The sequence below is a fragment of the Aotus nancymaae genome, unplaced genomic scaffold (genome assembly GCF_030222135.1).
Source record: "Aotus nancymaae isolate 86718 unplaced genomic scaffold, 86718_ANA_hifiasm-v0.15.2.pri h1tg000006l, whole genome shotgun sequence".
NCBI classification, from domain to species: Eukaryota; Metazoa; Chordata; class Mammalia; order Primates; family Aotidae; genus Aotus; species Aotus nancymaae.
Window position 1 is genome coordinate 98,170,023 of NW_026988417.1, and position 14,491 is coordinate 98,184,513.

Consider the following 14,491-nt stretch of genomic DNA (forward strand, 5'->3'; position numbering starts at 1 on the left):
ACCCAACTCTCCTGCTGAAAACAAATATGAAAGCTGAATAAAATATAAGCCAAAACAAGCAAAACCTCCCAGATGTTTTAAAGCAATGAAGAGCAACAAAGGCAATCAGGACTAGAGTACCAAGATCCTATAATAAGGTGAGCCATTGCCACTCTTTTCCCTTAGGGTTGTTTGTCAATTCTAGTGGTGAGATAAGTGGGGTAAACACACTGTGGCTGCCTAGAATGGTGGCAGTGTCAGCAGGATGGGAAGACTAAAACAGTCAACCCACAAGGGATTAGAAGAAATGAACTGTAAAGGGAGCTTAATTTTCTTCATGATATTCCTGTCATGGCATTTACCATTCCTAAGCTGCCTATATGCAGAGCAAGAAGCTGAGAAAGCAAAAAACCAGCTGCTATTAGGCTAAAACAGTAAGCAGATATTTCCATTGTCTCATATGGTCTCATGGAAAGAAAAACTGTAATTCAGGTCCCCACATGATTCAGGTAAGCTACCCATATTGTTATTTGCCTTTCAGAAGGCAAATCCTCTCTGGAGGAAAGTATCAGTCAGATATCCTCATATAATATCCAACATTTCATTATGACCTAAAGAGTGAAAGTCAAGAGAAACAACAGCCAAACAAAGCAGACCTATTCTATATGGGCACTGAGAGAAAATTTTAAATTTTTATGAATAATATGCACAAAAAAACAAATGAAATGATAAAGAATTTCACTGGTATAAACACAAAGAAAATAACATTAGCATATCAGAGTGAAACTGCTGAAAATCAAAGAAAAAGAAGAATCTTACGAGCGGTAAAATAAATAATGTATATGAATCAACAATTAAGTTGTCCTCCAAAAGCTCAACAGAATAAATGGAAACTGGATGACAATAAAATGATATTTTTAACATGTTCGAAGGAATAACTGTCAATCTAGAATTTTGAATATGCAGCAAAATAACTGTCTTTCACAAATGAAGTTGAAATAGATACTAATAGATCTATGCTAAAAGAAATATTAAAGAGAATTCTTTGAGCAGAAGCAAGATGTCTCAAATAGAAGCACAATGATGCAGAAAGAAATAAAATGTAACAAAAAGGTAAAAATGTGAGGAAATCTAAATAAATACTGTCAATGAAACAATACGAATATCTTATGAGATTCAAAATATATGACACTTACAGCACAGAAGGCAGAAAGAAAATAAAAAGAAGCTAAAGTCTTTTAAAATCTTTGCATTGTCTGAGAAAAAGTAAAGAAATTAATTTAAGTTGGTTTTTAATAAGAACTCATGCTATAATCTCCAGGGAAATTACAAAAAATAAAAGACTGCAGATCTAGCAGAGGGGGAAATGAAAATTTAAAAATGATTCAAAAAAAGAAAAGAAAAAGAATAAAGATGGAATTAAAAGAAAACAAATAGGAAGATAACAGGGTCAACCCCAAATATATCAATAATAGCATTAAAAGTAAATGAACTAAACATTTCAATTAAAAGATGAAGATTTTAAGACTGGATAATAAATCAAAACTAACTATATAGTGCTTATAAGTAGTATAATTTAAATATAATAACCTAGAAAGGTTGAAGGTAAAAGGATGAAGAAAGATAAACTACGCAAACACTAACCCAAAATGGTCGATATGTAGCTTTACTAACACTAGACAAACTAGATTTTAAAACAAGAGGTATTGCTAGAGATAAAAAAGAACATTTCTTAACGATAAAACGTTCAGTTGAACAGAAAGATGCAATACAATGCTAAAGGTAAATGCTAAATTTACATTTACCTAGTAACAGACTCAAAAAACAATACTTCTAAGTCTAAGTAGACTGAAGTAGAGATAGAATCTGTAAACCAAAAACTCCCCACAAAGAAAAGTCCAGGACTGAATGGCTTCACCTGTGAATTCTACCAGATATTTACAGAATTAATACAACTTCTTCTCAAACTCTTCCAAAAGGTAGAATGCTATCTAACTCATAATATGAGGCGAGAATTAGCCTGATGAAAACCAAAGCTATCATGACAAAACTATGAATACAGACACAAAAATCCTCAATGAAATATTAGCAATCTGAGTCCAACAACATAAAAAGGATCTACACTATGACCACATGAGATTTATCCAAGGAATGCAGAACTGGTTGAATATGTGAAAATCAATTAATAAATTATATCAATTGAATAAAGAACAAAAACCACATGACCACCTCAACAGATGCAGAAAATGCATTTTACAAATTCAACAGCCTTTAATAATTAGAAGTAGTCAACAAAGTAGGAAAAGAAGAGCTTTTCCTCATTCTGATAAAGGGCATCTATGAAAAAGGCACAGCCAAAATCATACTTAATGATGAAAGACTGAAAGCTTCTCCACTAAGATCAGGACCAAGACAAGGATGTCTGCTTTTACCACTTCCTTCAATATTGTTTGGGAAGTTCCAGCTAGGGCAAATAGGCAAGAAAAAGAAATAAAAGGCTTATGACTAGAAAGGAAGAAGTAAAATCATCTCTCTTTGCAAACAATATAATCTTATAGAAAATTTTACAGAATCCACTAAAAAACTATTAGAATTAATAAATGAGTTCAGTAAGGTTGCAGGATACAAGATAAACAAAATCAATTGTGCAACAAACAATTAAACATACAACTGAGAAAACAGTTCCACAGTGGCTGGGGAGAGTAGGGAAGGTGAGGAGGAAAGGGAAAGGTTAGTCAACAGGAATATCAAGTTACAGTCAGATAGGCAGAATAAGTTCTGCTGTTTTAATGCACAATAGGGTGATTGTAATTAACAACACTGTATTATATACTTCATAATAGCTACAAGAAAGGATTTTGAATGGTCTCATCACAAAGAAATGATAAATGTTTCAGGTGATGATTTTGTTAATTTACCCTGATTTGATCATTATATAATGAATACATGTACTGAAACATCACACTGTTTCAGTGGGTCCTCAAACTTTGTTTTAAATGACTAAAACATTTAAATGATTAAATATCTGACATAATTTATTAATTTATTTTCAAGTGTTAAACCAACCTTGCATTCACTTGGTCATAGTGTAGATCTTTTTTATGTTGCTGTATGGGGGTCATGATGAACAAAACTTTTAAAAGCCCAGTTCCATTCACAATAGCATCAGAAAGAATAGAACATTTAGAAACACATTTAACAAAAGAAGTGCATACTGATCCTTTTGTAGTTCCTAAGAATGATGATTAGGTTGTCATACTCATGTGTGAGATATACCTCCCTCAAATCTCATTAGGACATCAGCACATTACCCATCTGACATAAAAATAAAAAAGAAAAAAGGAAAAAAAGATAAAAGAAAGAAATGCAAACTTTGACTCTGAAAACTATAAAAAATTATTGAAAGAAATTAAAGACATAAACAAATGGAAATATGTCCTATGTTTACAGATCAGAAGACTCAGAACTGTTATGATGACAGTATCTTCTGAACTGACCCACAGGTCCAATGCTACCCCTAAGTAACTCCTAGCTGTCTTTTTTTTTGCAGAAATTAGTAAACTGATACTAAAACTCTTATAGAAATGCAAGGGACTCTGAATAGCCAAAACATTCTGTAAAAAGAAAATGAAAGTTGGTACCCACACTTCCTGATCTCAAATTTGACTACAAAGCAATAGTAATCAAGGCAATGTAGTACTGGCTTAAGTACAGACCTATGGATTACTGAACAGGATTGAGAGTCCAGAAATATAAATCCTCACACTTGATTTTCAAGAAGCGTGCCAAGATAATTCAAGAGGAAAGAATCATTTTTGCAATAAATGGTGCTGGGACAATTGCATATCCACATATGAAAAAACAACTCAAATGAACAGAGTTTCATTAACAAATGAATCAGATACCTAAATATAAGACTTTAAAACTGTTAGAAAAAGACACAGGAGTAAATCTTTGTGATGTTAATTTAGGCAAAGCAGTCTTAACTATGATACCAACAGCACAGGATTTTTAAAAAATGGATACATTGGACTTATGAAAATTAAAAACTTTTGTGCTGTAAATAAAACCATCAAGAAAGTGAGAAGTCAACCCACAGAATCAGAGAAAATATCTGTGGATAATTTATCTGATAAAGGGTTTATATCAAGAGTAGGTAAGGAACTCTTATAACTCAAAAATAAAAAGAAACATCTTTTTAAAATAGAAAAAGAATCTGTAAAGACATTTCTCAAAAAAAAAAAAAATGATATACTAATGGCCAATAAACCTATGATGCTCACCATCATTAGTCATTAGGGAAATGTCAATCAAAGCCACAGTGAAATACCACTTCACACTCACCAGAATGGCAAGAATCAGAAAGACAGGTAACACATGGCAAGGGAGAAAATGGAACCCTCATACACGCTGATGGGAATGCAAAATGGTGCAAACACCTAGGCAAGCAGTTTAGCTGTTTCTCAAAATATTAAATACAGAGTTATGATACAATCCAACAATTCTACTCATAGGTATATACTCAGGAGAAATAAAAACATGTACACAAAAACACTTATATACAAATGTTCTTAGCTGCATTTTTCATAATAGCCCAAAAGTGGAAACAACCCAAATGCCCATCAGCTGATGAACAGATAAAATGTGGTACATCCACATAGAATATCATGTGTGAATGAAAAGGAATAAAATACTAATACTGCAACACCATGGAGGTACCTTGAAAATATGTTAAGTGAAAGAGATGACACAAAAGAACAAATATTATATTATTCCACTTACATGAAACGTCCAGAAGAAGCAAATTTAGAGAGACAGAGATTAGTGTTTGCCTTGTAGTAGAGATTAGTGGTTGCCTTGGGGGAAAGAGGTTAGGGAGAACTGGGAGTCTCTGCTCATGTACGGGGCTTCTTTGGGGATGATGACAATATTCTAATATTAGACTGTACTGTTGGTTGCACACACAACTCTGTGAATATCCTAAAAACCATTGAGTTGGGTGCTTCAAATGGATAAACTGTCACACTTTAAATGGGTGAAATGTATGATGTACGAATTATTTGTAATAAATATATTTTTAAGAACTTACATAAAGTGTGACCATTATAAAAGCATTCTTAAGGACTGAAAAATCATATTTTGCCATCTTGTATGCATTGTTTAGTGTCTACCACAAGCCTGGGCATGTAATCTAAACTGTATCGTCATGTTTGTTTCCCTTTCACCACCCACTACACAGTGTCTACAATAGTTTCTCACACACAGCAGATGACCAATAAAACACTGTTGTTTAATTATCTGACCTTTGCTTAGGAAATGCTTTCCTCAAAATCTAAAGTAAACTTGAACTCAGTAACAATATCCACAAATGCCAAATCCATGATGAATGGCCTCACAAAACGCCCCTTTGTAAATTTTTTGAAGTACTGTATTGAAGTTTGACTGCTGGCTACAATCCACCCCACTGCTGGAGTGCAGTGACATGATCATGGCTCACTACAGCTTCAACTTCCCAGGCTCAATCAATCCACCCATCTCAGCCTCCCCAGGAGCTACGACTGCAGGTGTGCATCACTGCACTCAGCTAACTTTTTTGTTTTTTTGTAGAGACGGGGTCTTGCCATGTTGCCCAGGTTGGTCTCGAACTCCTGAGCAAAAGCAAGGAATTACAGGCCTGAGCCACCTCGCCCAGTCTTCAAAAAACAATTTAATAGAAAATGTTTATGACTATTGATGTTGCAAATGAAAAGCTAATTATACTGTTTAGACTTAATAATTTCAAATTTGCAAAATATAAAAGTGCCAAATGTATAACCTGACAGTGGAATCAAACAATGTAAACATAATCCATTAAAAGTACATATTTAAATTAAAAGGTTTTTTTCCATGATCACCTAAAAATAATGAAGCCTTTACGTCAGTTTATTTTAATAAGGAGGTGTGAGCAGAAAAGGATGGTCTTTTTCTAAACCATATTTGAAACAAAGCTGGAAATTAACTTTCTTTTTTCTTGGGAAACTGGGACAAACAAAGTTGTGAAAGAGAAAAGGAAGGATAGTAAAAGTGATAAAAACACGTTGGTCTTGTGGCATTCCACATTTCATATTACTTTCATATTATTCTTTAATTTTGACTCACCAAGTCTATGGAATCTACTAATGGTTGGTTTGGTTGAAATATAGAGTCCTCATTTTCTTCATTCTCTTTGCAAGGCATTTGCTTGGAAGGAAGCAAGTTATACCATAGAGTGAAAACCTCATTGGAAAATGGTAAATCTGCCAGGCTGATCTGAGTTCCAGCCTACGTAAGTGAAAGAAAACAAGAAGAGAGAAAATAAAACGTTTAAATTAGTATTTGCTCTGATATAAAGAAGATTATTGAATGAGCCTGTTTTAGGGTAAAAAAAAATACAATTCTCATGACATAAAGCATTGCTGGATTTTTTAAAACATGGAGATATGTTATATTTTCAGCTGTGACTAAATAAGAAATAACCCCCAATCTAAAAGCTAATCCTGGGATTCGTTTGTGAGATACTATTTTACGAAGACCTAATGACTAAGCATGCCTTTTTTGTAAATGTAAAATTACTATTATTATTATTGTTATTATTGAGATGGAGACTTGCTCTCTCTCCCAGACTAGAGTGCAGTGGCATAATCTCAGCTCACTGCAACTTCCACCTCCTGGGTTCAAGTGATTCTCCTACCTCAACCTCCTGAGTAGCTGGGATTACAGCCACACATGACAACACCTAGCTAATTTTTGTATTTTTAGTAGAGACGGGTTTCACCATGTTGGCCAGGCTGGTCTCAAACTCCTGACCTCAGGTGATCCACCTGCCTTGGCCTCCCAAAGTGCTGGGATTACAGGCATGAGCCACCACGCCTGGCCTCATAGTACTTCTTATAATATGCTGTAAAGATGACTTGATTATTACTCACAAACAACCCATTATCCACTGAAAAACAAATAAAAACTCCCTTTGGTTCTTGAATAAGACATCAGATAGCAATAGTTTTCTTTGGATTCATAAGTTAGTAAAATGGCAAAAAAAAAGTAAAGGATAAAGGCTTTCATATTCTACCAAATCACACATAGCAAAAATCTAAATTAAGTTATACTCTTCTTTAAGGCTATCAATTAACATATTTATGAACTTTATTGGAGCCTCTGACATCTATTATAGTAAATATGACATCTATTATAGTAAACCCTTTCTGATAGCCTAACAAGTCTATGATCTTTGCTTCTTTCTAACTTTATTGTCAGATAATATCATCAGACATTTTTTTCAAGTAAAGAAAACAAGAAATAAAATTAAGAAGAAACCTACCACTCTTAAACTTTGTTCATCATGAAACGTGTGTTTCTGTGCTTCCCACTGGACTGCAGAGAAAAGCTCAATTGGAGACTCACATTGTATTTTGAACACATGTGCACATCTCTAGATGCCTGCATTTGAATACCTATGTAGCTTTACTGGGACCTGGTGGTTTTTTGGTTACTATGCATAACAGTGTGTAAAACTCACAATTAGTGGGAACTCTTCTGCTGTAGCATTTAAATTTCATATTACTCTAAACAGTAACACCATGTCTTCCCAAAACTCCAATACTGTGGTGGGAGAGAATGAGCTGAATATGGGTACTATATAGTACTCAGTGGTCTTGCTTAATTTTAATTTGTAACAGTGAATTATGTGGGGATGTCTTTTTGATACCTGGCTTCATCGTTTACTAGTTGTCTGACTGTAGTATAAATTACCTCTCTAAGCAGCTCCTTATCTGAAAATAGTGGATAATCATCCATTTCATAACCAACCTTCCATCAGGTTGTCATGAGGATTAAATGAGATAATACACACACAGCACTCACACAAGGCTTGACATTGGCACTGGGAGTGATAAGCACACTCCATGAATGATAGTTATCACAGAGGTAAAGTTCTTCTGTGGTTAAAAGGCAGAAATAGCAAGCAGCTTTTATAGAAAATCACAATCTATAAGCAGATTTTAAAGGTCTGGATTAATAGAATGAACAGAAACCACTACAGAAAAAAATGAACAAACATTCAATGTGTCCCAAGATGCTGGGCAGGTCTGTAGGGGTTTCTAGGGCTGGCAAAATAGCAACTACAAAATATCTTCTCAGTCCATCCTATCATAAGTGTTATCTGATAGTGGGAATTATGAAGAATCTTACCAGGCACTCTTCCCTTCGGTGTTTACTGACAGAGCAAAGGTCTACTCTCAGTGTCTTCTGTTGTAAGGCTGTTTGGGAAATGGTGACTCTGAACACATCATTGAACAAAATGGATTCTGTGGGCGGATGAACTTTTGTGCGAAACAGACAGCTGACATCAGTTGAGGAGGGAAGAACAGCAACCCTAAAATATCTGCAAAGAAGAAGAATAAAATGGATTTCATAGGTACTTTAATTATATCAGATTCACAGCTATCATTTGAAATTATCTGCAAAGAGAGAAAATGAGAGATCATGGAGTTCATTATCAATCTACAGTGTTGCTGCCATCATGGGTCCGTGCTCAGCTGCAGAGATGCTCTGTTCTTACCCACCCAAGCTGACTACGCCCCTGAGCATGCAACGGCCCAGCCTCCACTCACCACGAGACTGCAGCAAAGGCACATGATAGGAAAGTGAAGAGGAAGAAAGTCCGTGGGGCAGACGAATTTAACGTCCCACCTGCCCCATGTACAGCCAATTCCAAAACAAGTTATTTCTGAGCCTGGGAAGGTAGGAACACACTAAGTAGATACTGGTGACTTTATCCCAAAGAATCCTCATCCTGAGTATTAAACAAGAGATGCTGATGATCACTTCCCAGGAATGGAATACATTATCCTACTAGAGAAAAAGAAAGGCTAAGTAGCATATTGTTAAGAAAATTTAAAACAGATGAAATAACAGTTCAAAAATATCACTGTCTAGCATCTCCAAAGTCTGATATGACAAATTGTTTTAAAAGAGTCTTGTGCTTTGTAAAATTCAGAGTTATAGAAAAACATTAACTTCTAATACTACTTTAAAGTGACTTTTCTGAGCACACATTATATGAGGACCCACAATTCTTAGAAACAGCACAAGGTAATTTCTTTAAATCCCAGAAAGAGAATACTGCTAACTCTATCCCCTCCACCCTCATTTCCAGGTTTATCTAATCTGTATTCTAAAACATGCCTTTCTCCAGTTAGAAAAACTCTAATTCAAATGCAGAACTGAGGAATGTCATATTATTTTGTATTTCATATCAATATTAATTATGGAGATTCAGCACTGGAAATCTAGTGGGCCTCAGGTCACTGCTGTTAATTTAAGAGCCTTACTAAGACACAGCTCACTGTCCCTGGGAGGCCAAAGATTCAGCAGAAGAAAATCTTTCTCCACTTTCATGCAAAAGTAATAAAGGAGAAGTATAGTAGGGTGGCCATGGAGGGAAGGGATCTTGTGTTTCTCCAGTCTTCATATTTTACACAGTTAAAAGCCAAGTACACAAGGGAAAGAAGGCAGTTCCCTCTCATTCTGTTGTAGGGGTGGGTGTGTATGTGGGATGCATCCCTTCAAACTGGAGTCCAGCAAGCCATGAGCCACTCACAAAAATACTGTGGCTGTTGTCAACCAGACAAAGCATAAACTCTGCTTGTCACAATGAATAATCAAAAAATAACTTTTGAAGTTGGGAAAAAAACAATTTTAAGAATATTTCATAGTAACTGTCATATTTAGCAGTGTCATTATTTAGGCCAAGGCTTTTCTATATGGGTTTAAGGAAAGATTGCTATATATGTCAGGAAGGTTCACACCAACTACAGGCGCCTGCACACCAGCTGGGGAGCAGAAGAGCAACGTCTACTCCTTGGTTGGGCTGAGTATTTCATTGGTCCTACACCACACTGGTATCACCATGCCTCCAGAAGGGACTTTGTGGCATCCTAAGAGGTAAGTAAGAATGGCCATCACTGGTTTAGTTGAAGTAGAGCATATTGTAGGTGTACCCTTACAGTGAGTTTAAAGAAAGTGTGTGTTCTTAGGGTGTTCTGTAGTGTGCATTAGTTCTCACTGTTCATTGTTTCAGTCTCTGGTAGATTTGTCTTCTCCGTGATCTGCTTTATTAAAAGGCCACCAATGGCATGCTCCAACATCACAGCTTATTTATCAGTAGGGAGAAGTCACAGATTATATCAAGCCAGTCTTCCTGGACACCACTGGCAGTGGTTTTCATCTCAGGCCTGGGAAGCAGGCTCTCTGTGTTGATTTAGGCACTTCCATGTTACGCCTGCTCTCCTCACTGGTCTCACTAATGATGTGGACAGCCTATGCCTTGATTCAGGAAGTTCTCTAAGCTCACCCTCCTCCTGGAATCCTATCCTACCTCCAGCTTTGATGCTTGTCAACACATTAAAATCTACTATCTCGACTGGGCTTGGTGGCTTACGCCTGTAATCCCAGCACTTTGGGAGGCTGAGGTGGGAGAGCCCAGGGAGTTAAAGACCAGCCTGGGCAACACGGTGAGACTCCATCTTTAAAAAAAAAAGAAATCCATTATCTCTATTGTCGATTACATAATTTCTATCTAGTTCTTTTTCCCTTAGACCCAGTTTCTTCTGACAATTATTGGAATGTTAGGATGTGAACTTACAAGTCTGTCAGAAAAACATCCAGAACTCTTAAATTTATTCTATTATAAGTCCTATCACTAAGGAATATACTCTATCATTAAAAAAAAACCATTCACCTGGCTGGGTATGGAGTCTTGGGGATCACCCCTCAACAGCTCTTTTTAAATTTCCAAACCTTTACACTGCATATTCAAAATACTATTAAGATCCACCTCTTACAGAAGTTTCAATGCAGAGTAGACATGTATATTCTGGATTCTATGTCAGAGGTGCTAAGTGTAAATCTGGATTCTTCTCGGTACCTTCTAGCCATAAGCCCTTCAGAGTCACTGAAGCTCTGATGTCAGAAAATGTGATTGGTGGTGTCTAAGACTTCTAGACTTATTTGTCATAAGATCTTTAGGCTTATCTATCAGGAAATTAACAGTCTCTAAGCAGTGGACTATGTAGCATTATGTCATCACTTTGTTGGTATTCTTGGTTTGATAAAGTGAAATAACTTTAAGAGCTCACTGGTCGCAAGGAAGTAAATGCTTGATGATAAAAACATGCTCTTACATGTAGCATGATAAAATGTTTGACTGGCAATGTTGTACTGATAAATGAAATTTAATCACTACATTTTAATGTAAAAGATCAGAAAATTCCTTAAACAACAGTAGTAACAATTACACAATAACAAAATTTTACTCATATTTCAATCAAATTCCAACACAGCATAATACAGTATTTCTGGTTACAAAAAAGAGATTAAAATTCTTAGCTTCTATCCTTAAAAAGAATCAGCTGAGTAAGAATGAAAACCCAGTATGCCTTCCTCACATTTTCCTTTTCATCGGTATCTACCATTTATTAGACGTGCTCAGCCCTGCTATGTCTTTTCCACATCCTCACTTTGATGAACTATATGATTACAGTGTAAAATTCTCTTACATGGAAAATTTTAAGTTCCTCAATTTGATCTTCACTGATTTTACTTACACTTTTGAAGTATGAGGTATCAAGAAGGCATGAAGGTTTCGGAGTTGTGCTATAATCACCATGAAACTTGAACCTTTTGCATTGTATCTGTCAAAAGAGAGGCTAAATGAAGTCAGAAATCACCACAGGCCACTCGCCCTGCACAAACGTCAGAACTGCTCCTTTCCCATGCACGTTCCTTACCTGAGTCCTATCTGAACCTGGGCAGTTTCTACAATGGCAACGTCCTCTTCACTGTATGTGACATCTTCAATTTCACTAGGTCTACATGGACAGGGAGTAGATGAACAGTTAATTAATGGGGTTATCGATTGTTATGGTTACAGTTTGCCACTTAGTGATTCTGAATGAAAACCCGAATTAACAGCACTCCTAGGCCAGCCCAGTGGAACTGATGCCAGTGAAAGCTCACTGTTTTAGAGGCTTTCTCTTTTCAAGAAGAGTCTGCCTCTGGGCTTTCGGGCAAAGCCTTTCTGATTACTGCTTTCCTTATTACTAGAAATATAACACACCCTAGAGACATTCCAGGCTTTCAGAAATACACATGAGAAGCTTCATGTACCAAACAGGGTCTGGTGAATTTTTCCAATATTTCCACTAAAACAAAGGTTTTTGTATTTTAAAGAGGGTCAGTTGCCTCTGGGTACACCGATCTGTTTATCATTCCCATGGCTGGTAAGTCATTTTTGACATACTTAAATTTTCAGGCACACTACTTCTTTAATGGCTAAAGTCCTTACTACGCCAAAGAGTGGACTAACAGTAGCAGGATATTTACAGCATGTAACCCACATCCACGGCTAAGGAGATGGCTATAGCTAATAAGCACCCCTGCTGAATCCTTACTGTTTCATGAAAGCTTCATAGACCCCACTGTCTCCAGCCACAGACTCATCAGATACAGCAGCCGACACACAAGTGGTTTTCTCCCCAAGCAGATGGATCACTCTTTTTGGTGATGATTTTTCCACATCTATGAAGGGGAGAGCACTCATCAGAACGTCTTATTCGGAAAAATTAAGTACTAAATACATACACAGTTTGGTCATGAGCAATCCAAAATAAGATTTCCTTCTGGGACTCAAGGATGTTAATATTCAAATCAACAGATGTAAACAGTTTCAAGGCACTATGACTTTTAAGATTCCTGGGACACCAGTTATTTCAGTCATTATTTGGAAGAGAATATGGTTTTTCTTTGCCCTGAAATGCTTTAAGGGAAGGGATGAATTACACAAATTCTCATTGGTCCTTAGTCTCTTTCTTTCAACCATTCACTGCAGTTTTCATATATTCAGGAATAGGAAATGATCTATCTCCCTCAAGTGACATTTCTATCACAGAGAGCTTCTAGCTACTCAGTGGACAAGTTCCCACCTCTTTAGCTCTCCCCTTCTTTCCACACACCACATTCTATATCTCCTGCGCCACTATTATAACAGAAATTAAGAAAAAATGTCTTTGACTTACAGGAACTCCACACCAGCTAATACCATTAAAAAACTTCTTGTGCTACTGAATCTTTAGCACCAATGACCACTTAACTTTTATCTCTAACTCATATTCATACACCAGCATCCTGTAGTGAGCAAGGAGCATTCATTTAAGGCTGTGCTCTGTAGCATAATGAGCTGCAAACCTGTGGTGCTCTTTCATCCTCCAGTGAGTGAGAGTGAGCACAGGGATCTGTATTGGTATGCATTTTGGCCCCCTTCTGAGTCGTGACTTGACATCTTGTTAAGAGGTTTAAGTTTTAAGGCTTCAGATTACAGGATTGATTGCTGCATTTTCCCTTTTATTTCTGGCAGTGGGAATGCTTTTTCCTTGATGATAAAGTGTCTTCTCTTCGACCACCCCCCTTTATGAGGGGTGAAGGTGATGACATGATTTATTGATTACCCCCAGGAATAACCACAGCAGCCTGAAATTGACTTTGACAATGACAGAGACTGAATGTGGAAGGCCTTCGTAGTTATTCCAACAGGGTTGCTGTCATCCAGCAGGGATTGACACTGGAAAGCAAAGTTTACATAAAAGGAACTTGACTTTACCTGCCTAAGCCTCTAGAGCACTGAGGAATATGACAAACGTCCCTGATAGGGAGCTACCCGTCCCCACATGCAGGGCGGATGTCCCCTGAAAAGTGTTGTTGACCTGAAGAGAATTTATCTTTCTTTTTTTTGAGACGGGGTCTCACTCCTGTCGCTTAGGCTGGAGTGCAGTGGTGCAACCTCAGCTTACCGCAGCCTTGACATCCTCCAGCCTCAGCCTCCTGGGACCACAGGTGTGCACCACCATGCCCAACTAACTTTTGAGAATTAGTCTTTGTAGTTAAATATATGCTTTCAGTTGTTTTCAGACATGCTACTGAATATTATCTGCAATCAAAGCTCCTGGATACAGTTTTCTCTTACGGTAACATTTTAACAGCAGTTTTCTAATACACGCATTTTAAAAAGTTTAAAATGGTCTCACAAAAGCTTCAGAGATACCTGTTTCCAGCCACGAACTTTTCAGACACAGCAAGACCCAAGTGTCAGGAGCAAGGCGTGGGCCAACCAGAGATACTTGCAGGACAGGACTCTCAGGCCTCAGGATTACTGGGTGGGTGACAGACCTTAAACCATTTTTTCTCTGATCACTCTCCCCGCTTCTCCAGCATCCAGGCTCACTTACTGCCCCTCCAAATTGACTGAACATTAGAAGTGGTCACTAGATACCACTACAAATACAGAAAGAGCAAAACTAGCTTGAAAGGTCAAGAAATGTTAAGTTCAAAGCACAGGAAGGAACGCTGGCACACAGAACATTCCATTTTCTACTCTTTCTTCTCATAGCTTTCCATGGTTCATGGTAAGAACTGTATTTAGCCAGCTGGTATTACTTATCAT

The 14,491-nt window shown here is 37.0% G+C and overlaps 1 protein-coding gene and 1 non-coding gene across 2 annotated transcripts in view; one reads left to right on the forward strand and one right to left on the reverse strand.

Moving 5' to 3' along the window:
* WWC2 (WW and C2 domain containing 2) overlaps positions 1-14,491 on the reverse strand; it is a 210,430-nt gene that overhangs the window by 39,843 nt on the left and 156,096 nt on the right. Inside the window, exons 12-16 of the mRNA XM_012472558.3 lie at positions 12,447-12,573; positions 11,784-11,864; positions 11,601-11,687; positions 8,185-8,377; positions 6,118-6,279 (exon numbers count right to left, since the gene is read on the reverse strand). Of these exons, the coding sequence (XP_012327981.1) occupies positions 6,118-6,279; positions 8,185-8,377; positions 11,601-11,687; positions 11,784-11,864; positions 12,447-12,573 (650 nt within the window). The remainder of the gene's footprint in view (positions 1-6,117; positions 6,280-8,184; positions 8,378-11,600; positions 11,688-11,783; positions 11,865-12,446; positions 12,574-14,491) is intronic.
* Positions 3,197-3,300, forward strand: LOC135272169 (small nucleolar RNA U13). Its single transcript, XR_010340262.1, has one exon. It is a non-coding gene; the product is annotated as a small nucleolar RNA U13 (small nucleolar RNA).